The 21,497-nt window shown below is 38.3% G+C and overlaps 1 protein-coding gene across 1 annotated transcript; it reads left to right on the top strand.

Moving 5' to 3' along the window:
* Positions 1-20,955: 20,955 nt before the first annotated feature.
* On the top strand, positions 20,956-21,333 carry LOC145981169 (protein GVQW3-like). Its single transcript, XM_083114293.1, has one exon. The coding sequence runs from the start codon at positions 20,956-20,958 to the stop codon at positions 21,331-21,333; it is 378 nt and encodes a 125-aa protein (XP_082970419.1).
* The last annotated feature ends 164 nt before the right edge of the window (positions 21,334-21,497 follow it).

Below are 21,497 nucleotides of genomic sequence, written 5' to 3' on the forward strand. Positions count from 1 at the left end.
AAGGCTATTGGCGCAGTGATTTTACAACCGAATGCGAACGGTGATTTTCAGCCTATTTCCTATTGCAGCAGAGTTTTAAAAGACCATGAAACTCGACTTTCAACCATCGAGCAAGAATTGTTGGCAATCATATATGCATTTAAGTCATTCAGACATTTCGAATTATTTACCGACAACCAAGCAATCACATTCATTCGCTCCTCAACGCAACTTTCAAACAAATTATTTAGATGGTGCACGTTGAGGGCCGAGTTCGATTTTACGCCAATTCATTGTAAAACTACACAAAATATGGCGGATGCTATCAGCAGAGAAACAGAACATGATCCAAAGGAAGAAGACGAGGAGCTTCCAGAGCCACGTACATTGTTATTGTTAGATGAGACAATTGATGTTGCTATACACCAACGAGAGGATTCTTATTTTGGAAATATCATGAATATTTTGGAAGGAAAAGAAGACGAGGGGGGCAACAATCCACCCAACCCCTCCCTGCAGAGGCAAGCTTGCTATTATGTTATGGAAAATGGACTTCTTTATAGACAACATAAACTGGGAGCTACGACTAAGAAATTATTATGCATACCAAAGTCACTTCGCAACACTGTTATTGAGACATTACACAGTTTACCAGCTGGAGGAGCGCATTATGGCTTCACTAAAACATACAAAAATGCGTTAGATAGGATTTACTTTCCATTCATGAAGAACCATATTCAGAAAATGGTCAAGGAGTGTGTAATTTGTCAGCAGAATAAGCGCTTAAAAGGAGCGCCATATGGAGAACTTTTAACGTTCAACTCACAGAAACCATTCGATAGAATCGCTTTAGATTTTAGCGGACCGTATCCACCAAGTGGTTTGCTCCGCCATAAATACATACTAAGTGCAATAGATCATGGTACTCGATTTTTAATTGCTCAATCAGTAGCAGATACTTCAAGTGAGACAGCAGCTAACTTCCTTTTTGAAAATGTAATTCTACGCTTTGGATGTCCTTCTCGTATAGATACGGACAGAGGTACTTCATTCACAGCTAGTTTATTTAAAGAACTATCGGAGAAATGTGGAATCCATCTTAAATTCGCTCCAGCAGCTAATCACAATTTAATTGGGTTATTGGAACGATCACATGCTATTTTACAGGGACTTATGAAAAACTTCGTGAACTCAAAACACACAGATTGGCTTTTATACTTGCAATCGGCCGTGTGGTCGTACAATGTTAATTACCAGGAGAATTTGAAGAACAGTCCATTTTTTCTTCTTCATGGATTTACGACTAGATTAGTCTGGGAGAGCGGACTCCATTTAACGCCCAGTGTGAATGTAAACAACGAGATGAGATTCAAGATTCTCGAAAAAGCACGAGAAGCAGCTTATGAGTCTCTACAGAAACGCCACCGACAAGCAAAAAAGTACTACGATAAACGTCATCAGTCCATTGAATTTACGCCAGGAGAATTGGTTCTAGTATACGATGGCAGTCATCGTGTACACACCGCTAAATGCTTTTCGGGAGTATATAAAGGACCTTGTAAAATTATAGCAAAAGAAAATCCAAATGTTTACAAAGTGGAATATAAGACAAAACGGGGACAGACAGTCGTAGACTCAATTTCGGTCCAGAGATTGAAGAAATACTATGCTTCGGAATACGGTAGCGGCGATGACAATGTAAATGGTGATGATGAGACTGAAGAACAGGAACAGTCAGGAGTGAATGAGTGAGAACATACCTTTTACCCTGTACGTAACTTACTTTTCAGTACTCTGATGCACTAAATAAATTTTACATCTTGCAAATATTTTTTTTAAACGAACAAACACTAAAATTATGTGAAATATTATTGTTTAGCCCTTAATAATTGCACGGAAGTGTAAAACTAGTTATTACCACACTAAAATCATTAGTTATAACTCGTAGACATCGAGGTTTCATATAATGAATAACAAGTACAGTAACGCGCAAAAATAATAATCATTAATATTATTGTATTCACGGATAGTGAACAAAGGGAATGAATGTAAACAGCGCGCAAGAAATTTTCCTCAGATTTTTGTAGGCCTGCAGAGAACTGATGGAAATAATATTTTGTGAAGTCAATAATAGACTTTAGTATTTTTTATGAATAAAATGTGTTAAACACATTCGGTAAGGAAAATGAGAATTAAAATTCTCTATGATTTAGCGAGGTTAGTCAAAATAGGGTTTAAACAATTGCACATTTTAATATTTCAATTGTTAAATTTAAGTAATAATTATATTTATAATATTAATAATTAAATAAATGACAGAAATATGAGATTATCAGTTTTATAAGATTTAAATAACGTTAAATAAAGAGAACAGTTAAATAAAAGAGCTGACTAGGCATACAGCCAGTAAATTATTCAATTAAACAAGTTACAGATCAATAATAACTAAATAAGAATTGCGATAATAAGAATTATAATATAGATAATAATAATAACGAAGAGAATAGTAAACATATTGAGTTCTTTGATATTTACGACAGTTTTGAAGAAGTAAAGTATCTTTCATTAAACATGTACATTACATTGATCCATCTAATTTGGGATATTTCATTCCAAATATCACTCTACAATTATTGAATGTTATAATCAAGTTACTTAGAGTACTTCCTAATTTTTTTTTTCCGCATGGTAGAAATTTCCCATCTTGTAAAATTCCCACTTAAAATTTCCCTCACATGTATTTCACATTCTGAAAACGATATCGCAAATCAGCTTCGAACGTCTTCATGGTAAATTATCTGTCGTCAGCAAAAGGATAAAGTTCAACCGGGGTGCAACGGAAATGTCCTTCCTCCTTAAGCAATGGGGAAACTTGAGTTACATTCAGAAAGACTGAACAACTGAAGAAATATGCAAGTTAGGCATTCTATTCGTTTCTTGCGGCAACGATATCTACCTACATCGGCAGGAGCAACATTCTCTCTTGACATGAAGTAACCAACACGTTGCAAATTAAACAGCAGATATCTCACATTCCACATTAGCCGGGGAACTGAATAAACTGCCGACAGAGCATTCTTTCAACTCAGGTTATCAGCTCGAAAGATACAAGGGAACATGCAACTTTATGTCCGTTCAGAACGATATTTCTTCATCTGGCAACGTTTAGAATATAAATTGCAATTAAGTTTTCATTTTTATATCATTTAATTTTAGGTGATTATACATATATAGTTAAACACTACCTATTGTCAACTTTCATTTTTTTGTCTCCATATTTTTTTTGTATACACAATTGTATATTATTTTCCTTGAATATTCTTAGGCTGATTGCAATATCATTAGGGGAGAAAGAGTCAATAATGGACAACGAAATTTCGGATTTTTAGAATATTATTTTACGTATTCCAATTGTCATGGACAGTATCAGCAAGTTGTGTATTTTACAATTAATCTTTATTAATGACGTTATTTTTAACAATATTATACTAACAGAAGGACGATCATTCGACACATTATTTTTTTAGGTAATATTTGAAGTATTTCATTTCATTCAATTGTTATTTATATTGATTTCAGTAAAATTAAGCATTCATATATATTCAGAAACCAATCATAATTTAAATTTCGCAGTAGTATACAGTATATACTCATAACATCTTCAAGAGTATTTACAGCATTACATTCAATTCATATGTAAAGTTCAATTTGTTTTCAGTAATTACACTGGTCAACAAAAAAATAATATTTTTTTCTGGCATGGACTTTTCCAACTGTTCTAGACTAATTTCAGTGTGCTGATTCCAAATCTGATCTCACATTTGCTCTATCACATCTCATTTGTATGCTAATGGCAAATCCCATTTTCATTGATTTTACCCGGAATTGACCGGTGGTCACTTATGATTACAAGTTGTTGCGAGTCAGTGAGTGCTTTAGTGATAAAAGATGGCTTTGTATTTGTAGGATAGTGTGTTTATAGTATGACTTTATGTAGACATCAACATTTATGTCATATTTTTCATCTGCAGTTCGTGATCTAACAATGGCTACAACATCCGGAAGAAGGACTTGCCGTAATGACACAGATATCTTGTGCTACATCTGTGGCAGCTTCACTTTGAGGGATCAAATGCCCAACATCAATACCTTTGTCAAGAAGGTGTATCTTGCCTACTTTAAGGTACGACTGGGAGACCAAGACAAAAATTGGGCTCCCCACAAAGTGTGCAAAACCTGTGTTGAAACTTTGCGATCATGGTCTAAAGGAAAGAATACTAAGCTGAAGTTTGGTGTGCCAATGGTTTGGAGAGAACCAGCAAACCATTTGGATGACTGTTACTTCTGCCTTGTCATTGTAAAAGGTTTCAATAAGACGAACGAACACCACTTACAATACCCAGATATCCCATCTGCCAGACGACCAGTTGAATACTAAGAGGAAATACCTGTGCCTGTATTTACTGACCTACCAGAGATTGATGTTGAAGCCCTCACTTCACCTGCTTCTACAGGTGATGAGGATGATGATCTGACCAAATATACGCCATCTGTTGCAGATTCTGATAAAATCTATCTGTTTAGTCAGCCTGAATTGAATGATCTGGTAAGAGATTTGTATTGGCCAAAGCAGTCTGCTGAGGTGTTGGCTTCCAGGCTGAAAGAGAAAGGACTACTCAGACCTGGCACTAGTGTCTCCATTTATCGAAACACAGAAGCAACACTAAGAAAGTACTTCCATTCAGACGGTCAACTTGTTTATTGTAATGATGTTGAAGGGCTTCTTCTGAATATGGGACTGCCTGCATATGATTCAAGTGAATGGAGACTTTTTATTGACAGTTGTAAAAGGAGTTTGAAATGTGTGTTACTGCACAACAGAAATATATATGGTTCGATCCCAATAGAACACTCTGTACGAATGAAAGAAGAGTATGCAAACATCAAGACAATTCTCGATAGATTGGAATATCATGTTCATGGATGGGTAATTTGTGTTGATTTGAAAATGGTTAATTTTCTGCTGGGGCAGCAAGGAATTCACACCAAATACCCTTGTTCCCTGTGCTACTGGGACAGTAGGGCTGGCTACATCAGAAGGACCTGGCCACCAAGAATCAGTTTGACGCCTGGTGACAAGAACATCAAGAATGAGCCTTTGGTTGATAGGAATAAAATTGTATTTCCCCCACTGCAAATAAAACTTGGATTAATGAAGCAATTCGTTAAAGCTCTTGATCACACTGGAGGCTGCATCAGCTATATACTATGTTCAACCGTTTCAAGTGTTAGTGCCGAGAAGAAAAAGGCAGGAATATTTGATGGCCCTCAGATAAGAACACTCATCAGCTGCTGTTGAGTTTCCAAGCACTTGGATGTAGGATGAGCATCAAGGTTCACTACTTACATAGTCACTTGGCCGACTTTCCAGAGAACTTGGGTCATTCGAGCGAAGAGCATTTATATGCAGTCACAACTGTGCTACGGCTCATAAAATGTTTGTTTCGTTATTATTGTATATTGAATCTTATCTTATTCTCATCTGTATGTCTGTCTACCTCTTCGTATATGATCATAAATGTGCTGTTTGTATTGAAAATGCAATATTTCATATCTCAAAAACCTGATGTGATAGTGACCACCGGTCAATTCCAGGTAAAATCAATGAAAATGGAATTTGCCAATAGCATACAAATGAGATGTGATAGAGCAAATCTGAGATCAGATTTGGAATCAGCACCCCAAAGTTACCTTAAAACCATTGGAAAACCTTATGCCAGAAAATGTGTGTTGACCAGTGATATTAGTAGTTATATTTTTTCTCTTTTCAAGATTCTAATTATATTTGGTGTGTAAAGGATGGCATTCATCAGAATTTGGGTAATTTATAGTAAGAGTAAATGTTATGACTGAATCGGTACTCCTTTTCAAATTCCATTTCCTCAAATATAACAACACTCAACTACAAGATTTTTCATACTTGTAATATTTACAAGTACTACTTTCTTAAAATAAGGGTGACTTAGAGGCGCCCTTGTCTCAACAAAACCTCTACACATTCCGACATATTAAGTTCTCTCACATACAACATTACACTAACGATCAGGAGGAAATGCCTGTTCGGTATATGATGCAAATTTCCTTTCCAAAACCTACCTGAATTGCCTCACAGATAATTCAAATTTTAATGGTGAAATGAACATTTTAACAATATTATGAAACCATGTTAAGAGTCCTCAGTTCAACTTTTTCACAGATGTCAACGTCTAGAGATGGTCACCAGCTAAAACCTTGGAGAAATAAGAAATCAACACGAATTACACCTGAAGGACGCAGAGGAATTATTTGTCCTACGATTTTTTTTTTTTGAGAATTTCTCAAGATTTTTATTTCTGAGATTTTTCTTTTAATTTTTCGACACGTGGAAACATGAATTACAATTAGACCTTTCATCCATTTTAATTACGCAGTTCAGCGAAATCAGTTGATAAGCACCAAATCGATTAACACGGATCTCCTTCATTCTATTCTAATTAACTCCTACTGAAGTCAAGTAGTAGTGAGACCTGATATTCAACGTTGATAATACATACATTGATTTGAAGGAATATTTACATACAACTAAATACTTCACATTAACAATGCAGTTCTCTACTGTACGTTTTTCATCAATGACAATATTTGTAGCTACAAAGTTAATGCATCAAAGTGAAAAACATTTTTCACGGCCACAAGGAACTACTATATACATATATACGTGGTTTGGTTCAAGAAGAAACTTCATTGCTATACGCAGAGACTATTAAGTGATGATAACAAGAGTAAGATTATGGTATTTTACTTGAACTCTTTATGAGAATCAGGATAACTCAAGGATTATTTTATGGACAAATGTTAGTGCTGTGATTTTATCTATCGAACACTATTATATTCTTATTTTCAAATACATAAATTCATGTACATATATTATTATTCAAGGACAGTTATTGATACAATGTATATATTTTGATTAACTTCAAATTTTCTAATTAAATATTTATTGTGATAGTTGACATATATTATAAATAAAAACGACAGCGATATTTAAATGATACAATAAAGTAAGAGACGGTGAAATTTACATCCATAATGACATATGTGTGCAAGTGTAACTCGGATGAGTATCACAAACGTTGCTGATTTTGTAAATATTAACATCCAAATACACAACAGTGTTGTACAGTGTCAGTGCTTGCAGGATCGATTACACTACTTCGCTAGTGTGTCATTGAGACATAAATTTTGACAAGATCCATTCTTGTGAAACAATGCTTTTATAATTTTCTCACGTGGTGTCAGAGTGTTGCATGCTTATGCACGGACTTCGCTACGTCATCATGTAGTATTGGAACTCAGATGTGTAGCGTAAGCCTCTCAATGAATACGCGCACGAGCAGATTGTCGAGTTAGCATAACAAACTCACGTGCCAGTGTTTACCTTTTATATGCTTTGCGCAGACATGTATTTTTTTCTCCTTTTTTTCTATCGAGACTTGTGATATATCTATATTTTCAGGACCTATATTATTCCATTTACATATATTCTGGGTAATGGTATGTTATTACAATATTTTTAGTACACTATATTTTATAATAAAAAAAAAATCTCTCCATAGAAAGGATCGATATGGAATACAACTTTAAATCTTTCATCTTTAAGTGAAAATCAAGAGATTTTCTTTAGGGGGTAGAGGAGCGTATCGTACCCAAGGTATTGGGCAAGAAGTATAAAGTCTTAGCATAGCAGGTATCAGAGAAAGGAATGCTGAATAAGTAATCAGGCAAAGGTCGGGTGATTGACTTGGAAGGCATATGTGGCATGAGTGTTGGAATTGTCAGGAGGTGTGAGCAGTTGGCGAGAATACGAGAGAGAGTAAGGACTGCGGATTGTGAGAGAGGAGCAAAGTGGGGAACGACTATTGGACGATGGTGTGTGACAAGAGACAAGTGATAGTTGAGAGGACAAGCTAGGAACAATCTCCATATATTTGTAAGGCAAGTGATATCCTTTCCTTAACCAATCCATATCGGTTCAGTCATGGAGAGTATAAAACCCATATCTAATCTAAGCTAATTTCTATCGCCATTCCTTTGAAAGGTAACCTCTTGCATTTATCATATTTAGGCCAAGCGAGTGATAACCATCTGAGAGATGAATGAGGAATAGCTACATCACCCAATTAAATCTAGAGGTTCTTGGTTCGATCCCAAACGCAGCATGGGAGTTGCGTTACGGTATTAATAACAAAAATGGTATGACACGAAGCGTACAAATTACTTAAATTTCTTCCTTGTGTCATCTGCTATCCAACAAGGTACAAATGTTGCTAACATTCACATTTGTGTACAAGAAATAATGGTAACACTTTACTATACCGGAGACGGATTTCTTCAAATTTACAGGAGAAAGTACTTACGCAAATAATTTTCTGTAGCGTTGTTGATGTTCGGGAATGTAGTTTTGATCCATTTTAATGCGAATGCATGTGGTTTTCTACGAAAATATATTTCCGACGCGCTGTTGCTGCTGCTGCCATTTGCTTTCTGCACGAGAGCACAATATGCTCTCGTATTGTCCGTATATGCTAAATTGAACGAAAGGAGTGCTAATGGAACCTAACCTAACAGGCCTAACCTAACCTAGTAGGCATACCTCGTCCCCGTGATGGTTCGTGGGGCTATCGTGAATTTTTAGGCTAACGTCAATGGTTTTTGGGCTACCCGTGGATGGTTTGTGGGACATAAGGAACAACAGTAAGTACTCGTTAATGTAAGAAATATACATTACTTTCGTTAGAAATTCATTATTTCACCTAAATAAATGTTCCGCAATGCAGAATAGGACGTAGCAATGTAAATAATTGCGAAATAAATCATTGATAGATGTCTCCGGCATAATAAAGTAGTACTCTATAATGTAAAGGTACATTCAGAATTCTAAATTATTACAACGGGTAGAAAATTAAATAATTTTTACATCAAAGGGATTAGTAAATTAACTCCCAACATTTCAAAAAAGTTAGAAAATCAAGCTTACCCAAAACTACGAACGGGACAAACCCTTTTGTGTTCGTTGCATGTGATGCACATCTGTGGTCAGATAAATTGCCTTCCACATTTTTTCGGTGGCCGCGGTGGCTCAGTCGGTAACGCGTCTGACTACCATGCTCAAGGTCCCGGGTTCGATCCCCGGCCGGTTCAAATCCGGGAACTTTTCTAACGGTGGAAACGGCCCCGGCGCCCACCCAGCGTCGAATAACATGGGTACCTGGGGGAAACCCTGGGGATTAAAGGCGGTCAGGGGCGTGATGCTGATCACACCCCCTATACGCCTTCATGGTGTGGTGCTATGCACAGGGGAACACTTTACCTTTTTTTACCTTTACCATGATTAGGTGTAAAACGAATCGAGAAACGCGTCCAGTAGACCGAACATCATAGCCTACAAGCCAGAAGGTCAGCAGTCATCTCAGGGGAAGGGGAAAGTGAACCAACGATATGAGAAATGGTATGTGTCAAAATGAAGTGTCAATATCGGATTTTGTCTCAGCCTACATGTCAAATATCAACAACAATACATTTCATTGGACTTGCAGCTTACATGTGGCTGTTTACGCCCAGCTACATGTCAAATATTTACAAATCTCGTTGCAAGGTTGATATCTACAGGTTTGTATCCAGATACCTTGTGGTACTTTTGTGCTGATAACGGAAGTATCAGAGGTTCACGTTGTTACATTACGGCTAAAACACGTCCAACCACAGTAACAATCTAATGATGAATCAGTGGCGAATATTCTGCCCTGTTCAGAGTTGCAAACTATTACGTGTGCATAGATAAACACAGTCGTCGGAGAGCTTGTGTTATTACTACTTATATCCCTGTTTTTTAACCATTTTTGTCACTTGCCTCATAATGCCCTGAATATACATTATATTATGCGTTGCTTACCTTTGGAATTTTGAGTTCTTTCATTTCTTTCTTGTTATCTGTTCAGTGTGTCACAGTCAACTAGTATCAGAAGGACGAAGTGGATAGACTATAAAAAATTGTAGCTGCCAACTTGGTAACTATATTTGCAAATATTAGACATGTAAGCTGAGACAAAATTCGATATGACTACTTCCACTTGAATTATATTTTCATTCTACCATTTTTCGTATCGTTTGTTTACTTCCTGTTAGGTTACATAACGTGTTTTCTCGTTTTCTTTTACGGTACATACTGTGGCTGATTGTAGCTATGTCATTTTTCACGGAATATGAGTTTTCCTGGCAACCCTGGAACGCATTGCTACGGGATATGACGTCACAAATGCAATCAAATGTTGTATGTGGTTGCCAGCATTTAGGCGGCAAAACGGGCTTTTTTGAACGACTGTAGCGCCGAAATGATGCACCAACGAGAAAAATGTTACTTATAAATGTTGTTTGCTTGATGTCCTCTATACGTTTCCGTGGTCCGTGGGCGCCATTAAAATGACATCCTGTGTATATATATGATGAGGTGTCTGCCTGAAGGCACGTCTTTTGACCGGAAGGTCGCTGGGCAAGGTGAACCCATGGTGGTTTGCCATTGCCTTCCATGGGATGAGGATGAAATGGACATTTACAAACAACCATGCACAAACGGGATTCGCACCCGGGACCCGGGACACCTAGCGTCACAGCGCGATGTGCTAACTACTCGGCCATGGATCCGGCATATATATTAAAATGCAGCAACATAGAGGCACCGTAACGAATAAATAAATTGTCTTTCGAATGTGCCGCGCTCATTTTCTTCCACACAATTATGCTTATGCGTTAGCAGCAAGAATCTGAAGTACTTCTCTCTCTGGTACTGTACGTACAGTGGTGGAAAAAAGTTCTTCCCCATAAGACTTTAATGGCAGTAAATAATGGCGGAAGGGTAGGCAACACACATTGCACGTTTAGGTGATCGGGTGATTCTGTCTGTCTCAAGAGCAACTCGTCTTTCATGCAAAAGCCAACAGGCACAGGAAATGTAGGACAGTCACGTGACTTGTCAGGTGGAATGTTTTTCGTCAGAAAATCGCCTTTTCTCAAGCCAGATCGCAGAACCGACAAGACCTACACGTTATATCTTCGAAAATGATTCGCCTAAAAACGTTGAGTGTAACGCTAAAATAATTCTTGCCTTCATTACATAGTTTACTATACTACTATATGTGCCGCAGTAGCTCAGTCGTTAGGGCGTTTTATTATCATGCAAGAGATCTGGGTTCGATCACCGACGGGGGAGAATCGGGATTTTGTCCACCTGTTCAAGCGACTCCGGTGCCCATTCATCGTCGTATAAAGTGGGTACCTGGATGAAACTCTGGAGGGGGGGGGGGGGTAAGGCTGCCAGGGGCATGGTGCTGATCACATCATCCCCACTTTCTGCCTGATCAAGAAAGCTTGGGGCCTTATCTACACACACCCTACACGCCTTCATGGCTTGGTGCAAAGCGCGAGGTAGCACTTTGCATTTTATTTACTACATCCCGAACAAAACTTCCCAATCTCTACGTGTACTTTCTTCCAAGTTCCGTAGGGACGTGAATAGGCTCCAATTTTTGTTGACACAATTCATACATGTTATATTTCCATATAAGAACAACAGCCGATATCCTTTGTGTGCACGTGTGTGTGTGTGTGTAGGGAGGTATAATCCAAACATGTAAGGGGATCCTTTTCCCACTACTCCATTCTCAGAAATAAATCTCAATTCCACACACTAAAAATGTAGCACTGTCTACATCTTAGCATGCAATTATCTGGTAGCAAAGTAATGTGTGGAAAGAGAAAAATTAACGATTTGTAACGGAACTCTGGAAATTTCGTAGGTTTTTTTTTTCAGTTTGAACTGACATTCATAATATTCATTAACAATCTTAATTTTGACTAAAGAATAGCTTAGTTGTTCTGCTACTTGCAAATTCTTCATTAGCGTCGTCACTCTAACTCTCTCTCTCTCTCTCTCTCTCTCTCTCTATATATATATATATATATATATATATATATATATATATATATATATATCAGCCTTCCCGAAGGCGCAGTAGTAGCGGAGTCGCCTTGTAATCAAGGAGTCCCGGGTTCGATACCGGGTGGAGACACATAGTGATTCGGATCCCACTTTAAACTGTAGATGCAGTCTCGATTAGCCTTACTGTGCACAAAATGGACATAAAATACCAAATGAAAATAAAAATAAAAATCACAGTAACTCTCCACAAAGCCAGAGGATCCAGGTTCGAAACCTGTTGAGGCTTAGATGTAGCATTGCATTCGTATCATTACCCACCATCTTCATCGTCGCGATTATCGCAAGAAGTAAAAATGCGACACAAAATAACCCAAACAGAAGTTTGGAATCAATCTGAATGTTGGTTACGTTGGAAACGTGGTAGAATTGTCTTAAAAATCACTTCCTGTGATGTAATAGGGATTATGATTAGAGACCATTTGTATAAAACACATCGTTGTAGCGAACAATAAGTAGTTTCACGTTCACCACACTCTTCGGTTGTTTAGAAATCATAAGGAAGAAGGGTCTATAAATTTCCGCTTTCACATGTCAATGAAACTTTTACATAAAGTTCAGTGTAGGTCACAAAATAAATTTACATATTGTTATGATATATTTTAAACGTCACGAAATCTAATTCCAAAAGAATACACGATACTGCTCCTTGCGTTCCTATAAATTTTCACCATTAGTCTGGCAAGAAAAAAAGTAACGAAGATTTCCGTGTTTCCTTGAGCAGAGATAAGGCGCCTGCTTGTAGCAAGCAAGCACCAACAACTGCTTTGATCAGTGACCTTCACTGCCAGAGTGATTCACTGCAGGCCTGCGCTCGTTCCAGTGTGCGTATAAAACAGGTATTTTATTTCGTTCTTTCCAATCCACAGTTATATCAAGCTAACATTCTAATATTTTCATAAAATATGTAGTAAACAAGTTGTATACATTATGGTCTTCCAGAGTGTTGTTGCGTTGTTGCCTGCTATTTACACTCGAGAGATGGGGGTGTTGTAAACATTTCTGAACCCAAAGGTCGAGCACGAAGGAAAAGTCGTGTAAGCTTTGGAGGTAATAACAAGGTAATAGAAGTTGAAGGAAATGTTTGAATAAATTATATTAGAAGTTGAGTAAAAACAGTTTTCATGACAAATAGGGCTATCAGATCACTCTTCAGCGGAAAGTAGGACAAATTGTCTCAAAATGTTGGACACGAACGCATTTGCAGTGAATATAATAGGTTACTAGGACATCTTAGCATATAACGAGAATATGACACATCTTCAGCTCGAAAATTAATGTTGAAGTGAACGGTTGAGTTCAAAATTCCTGAACTGCTAATTAATAGCATGGCCGTATGTGATTTCAACTTGTGTATGCAAGACAGAACGTTTTTCGTTGAGACGGGGCCAGGAAGGGAAAACAATCCATGAATTCTGGAAGGAAAAAGTTCACAATTTCGTAAACAAACTCTGGATGTTCATGTTTATTTAAATGTAAAAGACTACTATACACTGGGAAAAAAACAGAATTGTGTGCCTTATTTCTCCAATAATAACTGTTTATGCAATTTCTGGAACGAAACTTGTTACTTCGAAACAAATTACCGACACTTATAGTATCGATAAAACTTCACAAAGTAAGCATTTTTATACATATTTCCGGACTTTTTCGGATCTAGAAATCGTGAAGTAATTTCTGAGCTGGGATTGTAATTGTTTTTCCGAACATCCAGTAGCAACCAATCACACTTTTGATTTAAGCATACTTCTCCAAGGAACCACGTTATCTTAGACTTCCCTCAGTTTTTCTGTTTCTCCATCTAATTTGAAGTTACGTGATGCCCAAAATACATATAAGACATTTGTGATTTCTTTCAAATTCCTTCCGGAGGTCAGACACAACTCTAAAATCTAGGACACGTCCGGAAATAAGAATGCTTCTTATAACCTCTTTTTATTTTCTTATTTAACGTCATCTTTCTTTCACCTTTTGCTAATCGCGACGACGAGGATGAGTGATATGATGAAATTGATGAAGGGGCACTCACAAAGAGCACCCATACCCACGACGGGGTTCGAACCCAGGACATCAGACTTCGTAGCGCACTGTGCTAACCTCTCCGTCACGGACTGAACTCTTATAGCCTTATTCGTTCCACAAGCATTTTTCCTATCTTTAACTTCACACGAAACATAAAGAAAAATCACGTAAATAAAGAGGTGCCAGTTCACACTCTAACCGTAAAAAAACATATGCATGTGAAAATGCAATATAATATTTATTTTTAGGTAGTTGTGATTTATTATTGTATATTAAAGAAATATATTAGTGATAAAATGACGGAAGTAGAGGAACATCTCCAATGAAACGCTCATGCCTTATGGATATTTGTATTTCTTGCCGAACAAGGTTCCGAGTTAGAGTTCCGACCAAAATGGGTTCATTGTGTATGTTCATTCATGTCTTTAATGTAATCATAAATCGTCGTCATGAATAATTTAACTTCAGAGGAAGAAAACTGAGGTAATTACTAATAAAAACAATAACAAAACAAATTTGATCTGAAAGCCCTGGCTTTGCGCTACATATTCCATCACGGAGACTGACACTTCACGTAGGTGTAGATACGCTTCGTACAATTTGATGATATCGTCATTACATAATGGATGTGCAGCCACTTAACTTATCCCCCCCAAAAAATTCCCATTTTATTACTAAATTCTAAATTAGCATAATATCAGATAGTTTACCTATTCATAATATGCGCCGCTTTGGTGCACTTTGTGGATTGTTTCGTTGGTTGGTTATTTTAATTAATGTTGCATTAATCAACATCAGGTTAATCAAAGCAGGCAAAGTGGAGGGAAATGACAATGAAGCAGAACGAGGGGTGGCCCTTGGATCTCAATTATAAAAAAAGCTCTTTCTACATGCAACTGAGTCGCTGCGTGAAATCGCTGAAAATGTCATTTATTAATTTTGTTTATTTTATATTGCTTTTCTAGCACTTGCGTCAACAAAGGCGATGAAGATGATTAATGAAGTTATGAAATGGATGATAGGACATGATGATCCATGCCTTACACAAAATTCTAAGTTAAGACTAATGAATATCAATTTCTCTTATGAGTTGTCAAGTTGTTGTCTTCAACTCCAATCTTTTTCAAGGAGTTCTGGGTTGACAGCATGTGTGTTGCGCGATGATGATTTGATTATATCCACCACTTTAGTGAACTTTCTTGACAATGACTCTAATATCAGTAAAGAGAACATTTCCTTACGAGTAGTTGTTAAGAAACCAATTCCTGAAACTTTTCTGGAGGTCTCATGGCACCCAGCTGTTGTTTGTTATGGCTGGTCCTGGTGGTATGACTCACGCTGCTGTCAATACTCAATATTTCCCGAGAAGCCAGGTTCACCAGGCAAACCCAAGCGACAATTCTGTTATTTGGGTTGCATAGACAACAGGCTTCAAGATGTTACGATATCGTAGTTCACGTGGCCCATAAACTACTTTCTCTGACTGTACAATACATTACAAAAATCAAGAAAATTGCGAGCGAAGCGAGTAAGAAAATTTTTATATCCAAATTTTTGCAAACTGAAAACAATATTGATTTAATATGGCACAAAAAAATTTCATGGTGCGCCTGACATTCTCCTTTACAATTTGTTTCATTTACATCGTTCGGCGCCCAGGGCCAACTCCCTCCGCTCCCTAGCTACGGCTCTGAAGTGGACAAAACAATTTACGAAATGTATTTTTACTTGTATAAAATTTGATATCGAGGGGGTTGTCTAGAAGAAATAATGCAAGAAAGACGTGAAGACTAATTCCATCTTGAGTATCCTTTTGTCCTGCTACTCTCAAACTGTACTAGTCTTGCTTTCTTTTACCTCAATGTTTTCCCCTTAGAATTGATTTCCGCCCAAGACAATTTCCACTGTCCCCCTGTGGTTTCATCACAGAACCCCCTTCCGCCGTAGTTGCTCTGGTGTCTTCCCGTTCCATCGCTTCTAGAAAAGTGGGCGTGGTTTGTCCCGATCCATCGCTCCTGAAAACGAAAGGGGTTTAGGGGTTCCTGCTCCATCGCCCCAGAAGCTGTGTGGGTGGTCTCGTGTGTTGAAAGATTTTGTTCTGGTTGAAAGCGGGGAAAATTGGCTCCCTCCTCCCTCCCCCCCCCCCGTGCGCACGCCTATGACTGACACATTCTCATTTGGAAAAACTGCAGATTGAATATTACACCCAGATATTTGGAAGGTTAACTTATTTACATATTTGTTGACACTTCTAGAATAGGGAGGATATCCCAAGTAAGTAAAAGTGGTTGGCCCAGTGTTTGTGGAAAATAAAAATTAACACCGGACTTTCTGATTCATATGATTGATTGACTTGGTTCAACTTTATGAACAGCAAGGCTAATCGGAACTTGACCTACAGTTTAAACTGGGATCCGTACCATGATGTTCCTCCAATGGGAATCGAACCCAGGATCCATAGGCGTGCGCAGACCCTCTGATTAGGAGGAGGGGGTCAAAAGCCTTGATGAAAGTTCAGTCGGGAAAGAAAAACCTTACGCCCTCTCACGGTTTTACTGAATTCATGGGTACGAAATATGTGTGTGCCCGGACCCACCGAAAATCCTCTTAGAGAAATATTTAGCGTCAGGAGCGTATATTCTGGGCTAGCTAGGCTGTCTGCGAAGCCTGAAGTCTAGAGAATAAAGTACATGAGAAAAATCGATCAGAAATTGTTAATAATATTATTCATATCAGTGAGATGATGATGCTGATTCTGGAGTTGGCAACCTGATTTCCTATGAGTTGGCAACACGACCACGTTTAGGACCACGTGACATAGTGAGATAGCCTAGATCTTTCACTCAGTATACGCCACTGTTAGGTGTATTATATATGTATAATATATATAAATATATAAATTTAAATGTGTGTGTGTAGTAAATGCAGAAACATAGAGGCCACATAAATGGCGAATAATGCACGTGGAAGTTTAAAACAAGAAATTTGCCAGAGAACAAAGCGGCATAGTTCAATTACATAAGGAATAAAGCACCCCCTCCCTCCCCTGTAGTTGCCTGGAACTTTCCCCTGCTTGAAAATTCTTCTTTTTCTTTAAGAGTATAATATCGTTTAATAACGGCGATAAGATTCCTCTGCACTAAATTTCCAGGTGAAAGTATATGGAGGCATGAACGTCCGGATGTTGGGGAGGAGTGCACACTTCCCTCTTGCAGAATGATTTTGATTGATTGATTGATTTAGTGTTTTAAGTCCACTTTATGCACAGTAAGGCTAATCGGGACTGGACCTACAGTTTTAAAGTGGGATCCGAACCACTTGTGCCTCCACCGGGTATCGAACCCGGGACCCCTTGATTACAAAGCGACGACGCTACCACTGCGCCATCGGGGAGGCCCTCTTGCAGAATGAATAGCAAACTAAAATTACATATTTTACACATGTCATTTGATTTCAGTCACAGTAATTTCAATTAATTATTATTTATTTATTTATGCGTTGCACTTCTCCAGAGGATTGAACCTCCAATTATAGAAGGTATAGACTGCGTTTAGTTAATACAGAACATGGGAATATACAAACACCACATGTAGCACAGATAACGCATGAGAACATACATACACATATCTACATACATTTAGACAATAAGATATTCAGAAGTGTTGCACACTGTAAATGTTAACATTTATATTTAACAATCTAAATTCCATCTCAGAGTTTCGTTTTCTATAATGATGGGGAACATGATCATTTCAAAGGTGTTGTTTGAAAGGGCAACATTATAATGGGGGACAATATGCCTCGTAAAAACCCTTGGAAAAAGTACCTTGCTAGGGAAAAACTATCTGCGGACGTCCATGATTAGGGGGAACAATTGCCCCCTGCCAGGACCCCTTGATTACAAGGCGGAGTATCATTCATATGGTATAATTGCTTTCAAAGTACCTTCAAGCGGTAGCATAAAACACTTTCTAGAGATTACTTAGTTTTACGCATTTGAGGGAATTTAGTGTGCACATAGCATTGTTTGCTGTGTGCGTGTGTGTGTGTCTGTGCATGTATGTATGTAAAGTTATAGATAGATATATTATACAAATGTTTGTTATTTTTCATGGCTTTTCTGTATTTCATGCTAGCCTAGAAGATGTCTAGGAATGATGCTAGGATGAAACAGGTAAAACAACAAACACACACATGCCTAACCGGGACTCAAATCTGGTTCTTTCTCTGACAGAATCATTAAGTCCATCACAAAATAGGATGGTTTACTTCGTCCACCACGCTGATGTCGTTTTGGAAAATTCATTTCTCTTCTACACCTTGAGGTTATTGTATTCTTAGATTTCACGACGAGCTTTTCAGAGCAATATATTTTTTGTACTGAAGTGCAAGAAAAGTTCTTATGAAATAAACAAAACATTATGATACCAGGGCCATTTTTCTTGTAGTGGCAACTCTGTTGGTATACACTTGTCAGTTGTCGCTGGGACAAAAGACGATCGGGTCTTGTTTAGTCTTGTGAATAGCAGTGGCATAGCAAGGGCATTTCGGATGGGAACGCCAAGTCCGAAGAAAGGGTCGGCCCTTTTTAGATTTATAATTTACTTATGGAATTAGTCGCCACAGGTATTGTTTATTTGCCTGAAGTCAGCTGGCTTTTCAATAATACATGATCCATTCATGTTTTAGCTACAAAATGAGATGCCTCACTTTGCAACAAATGTTGCCAACTCTGGGGTTTTATACCTTTTTTATAATCAAGGAAATCTTTCGGCATGTCGCAAGTCGTTAAAAAACCTACTTGAATCACAAGCGCCTCTGAACAACAGTACACGTCATTGTTGTGGATGATCCAACTACTGAATGATTTGGTTAATTTTACTTCACTTTTCTACAACTTTTGGTTAATCGTGAAACGGAGGTGGGTGGATGATCCAACTATCGTACACTTTACTGACGTAACAGTGCCGATTAGTAATTCTGACCATTGTTTATTGCATCTTGAGAATGTTGACAAACATTTTAAAATGATTTTGTCCAGAGACTATTCGATGTTAAGAGTTTTTAAATGAATGCTAAATATTTCCATTGACACAATATTAAGCAGTTAGATACTAACGAAAAAATAATAATAATAAAAAAAGATTAGTTTTGCGGGTTAAGTGGTAGAGGAGCCACAGGCTGAACTTGTACCACGAGGTCTTCACCAACTTATCTGACAAAAACTGTGTTTATTTTCTACTTTATAATGCACATCGCTGTTCGTGCGATAAATTATACAATGCAGTGATCATTAAGAATTGTATATTTGAGTTTGGTAAAGTTACGTCAGTCAATATTGCGTATTGTAGCATCACACAACACAAGCGCGAAGAAAGTAGTAGGAATTCTGCTCCTGTCGTCTGCGTCGGCAGGCAGGAAGGGTCATATGTGGTCTAGAACCAATCACGTAGTTCTCTGCTCCGTACGCCGGTCTTCAAGAGAGCATTGCGCGCGTGCTGTACAGATCCAAGCTTTCCCTCCGGCCAGGAAAGGCATTAAAAAAAAATATGCTAGAACAAGTGTTAATGGAGCGTTGCAAGCGGATCGCGAAAAATAGCTATTACAATGCCATGAAGGCCAAACATATATGAAATTAGTCAATTTTTGCTTTATATTTACAGCATTTACGTATTTTTGAAATTTTAAATCAGGGAACGCCGGTCGTAATGGCGTACTATAACGCTACGCCACTGCTGAATAGTACTGTTGTGTGGTAGTTAGAAGACGTTAAAGTGAAGTGTGTGTATAATACCGCCCTGAACAATGTTCACGCGTGAAGAACAGCGAATATTAATCGAATTCCAGATTGCACGTGTAAGGAATGCGCGGCAAATTCACAAGGGCTTACGGGAGTCGAGTGCGGACCACGCTTTACCGTATCGTACCGTTGCCAGATGGGCCAACGCATTTGGGAGTGGTCGTGAATCAGCCCTGCTCTTGGGCGCAAAATACCACATCTTCTGCAATCGGAACCCGTCATTCTCCACGATAACGCGCGATGTCATACAACACAAGTGGTGCAGAACGTTCTGCAACAATGGGGTTGGGAGATATTGGAGCACCCACCTTATTCTCCTGACATGAGTCCCTGCGACTTTGATTTGTTTCCCAAGGTGAAGGAACCTCAGAGGGAGGAGACGCTTTCCAGACGTCCCGAGCATCGTCTCGGCCACAGGGCGGTCTCTGCGCACACTCGCACGAACGGGAGCTCTCAACGGCATCCAACGACTGCCAGATGTTTTGGAAACGTGTTCACGCAGCAGCAGGATTGTAAATGATTCGAGATATGTATCTTCTTTCATGTCTCTTTCTCATACATGCTGCCACTACAAGTAAAATGGCTCTCGTAAATCGGAAGAAGAAGGAAACTTTGAAATGGTAACCGCAGACAAGTATCATCATATTACCTAGGTATGTACTTGTGTTCTTTTGATCTGTTACACGAGTGTTATTCAGCTTCAGTTATTTTCTAACAAAAAACAGAAAGCTTTTAAAACGGTTATCTTATATTTTTCTGCTCTAGTTCAAGTAATGAAGGCTTTATTATTTCTCCTGACTTTGTTCGTTCACGTCTTCATCATAAAACACAAGTTGCTTGGGATGAGATATACTTAGTTCATTCAAATGAAAAGGTCCATTTTATTTTTCTAAAAAAAGCGTTTTATGCGAGACAGTAATTTCATGTGTTTTGTACACCCACAGGTAGATGTGACATTTTAGTAATGAGGCATCTGCGCATGCGCAAGTGTGTCCAGGCAGCACGTGTTCGTTATCTAATCACCTTCACTTTCTTCCCCCCAGGTGGAACGCTGTGCTGAACAATGGAGCTGCCATTAATGAGGGACGTGTCCAAGGAAGGACAGCGGGGTGTCATTCGGTTTCTTCTTGCCGAAAGAGTACATCCAGCGGATATTCATAGGAGAATGAAAGTTGTGTATGAAAAATATGTATCGGACAAGACAGTGACAACATGGTGTAGGCGTTTTCGTGGTGGACGGAACACATTGAAGGACGATGCTCGGCCGAGACAGTTGAAAAATCGCATCCCTGATTGGACAGTGGCTGCTATTGACAACCTTATTCAAGAAGACAAACGAATATCCCTGGCAGCCAGTAGCGAACAAGTGAACGTGTCATTGGGTAGTGTGCATGACATTGTGAGGCACAGATTGGGTTACAGGAAAGTGTGCGCACAATAGGTGCCAAACTGTTTGTCAGAGGAACAAAAAATGTGCAGAATGGGAATGTCATTGGCTCATTTCATGCGATACAGGAATGAAGGTGAGGACTTTTATCAGCAAAATAATTGTTGGAGATGAAGCCATCTGCCAGTATTACCAGCCAGAATCAAGAAGGGACAGTA

This window comes from Lepisma saccharinum, chromosome 29 (genome assembly GCF_977018435.1).
Source record: "Lepisma saccharinum chromosome 29, izLepSacc3.1, whole genome shotgun sequence".
NCBI classification, from domain to species: domain Eukaryota; kingdom Metazoa; phylum Arthropoda; class Insecta; order Zygentoma; family Lepismatidae; genus Lepisma; species Lepisma saccharinum.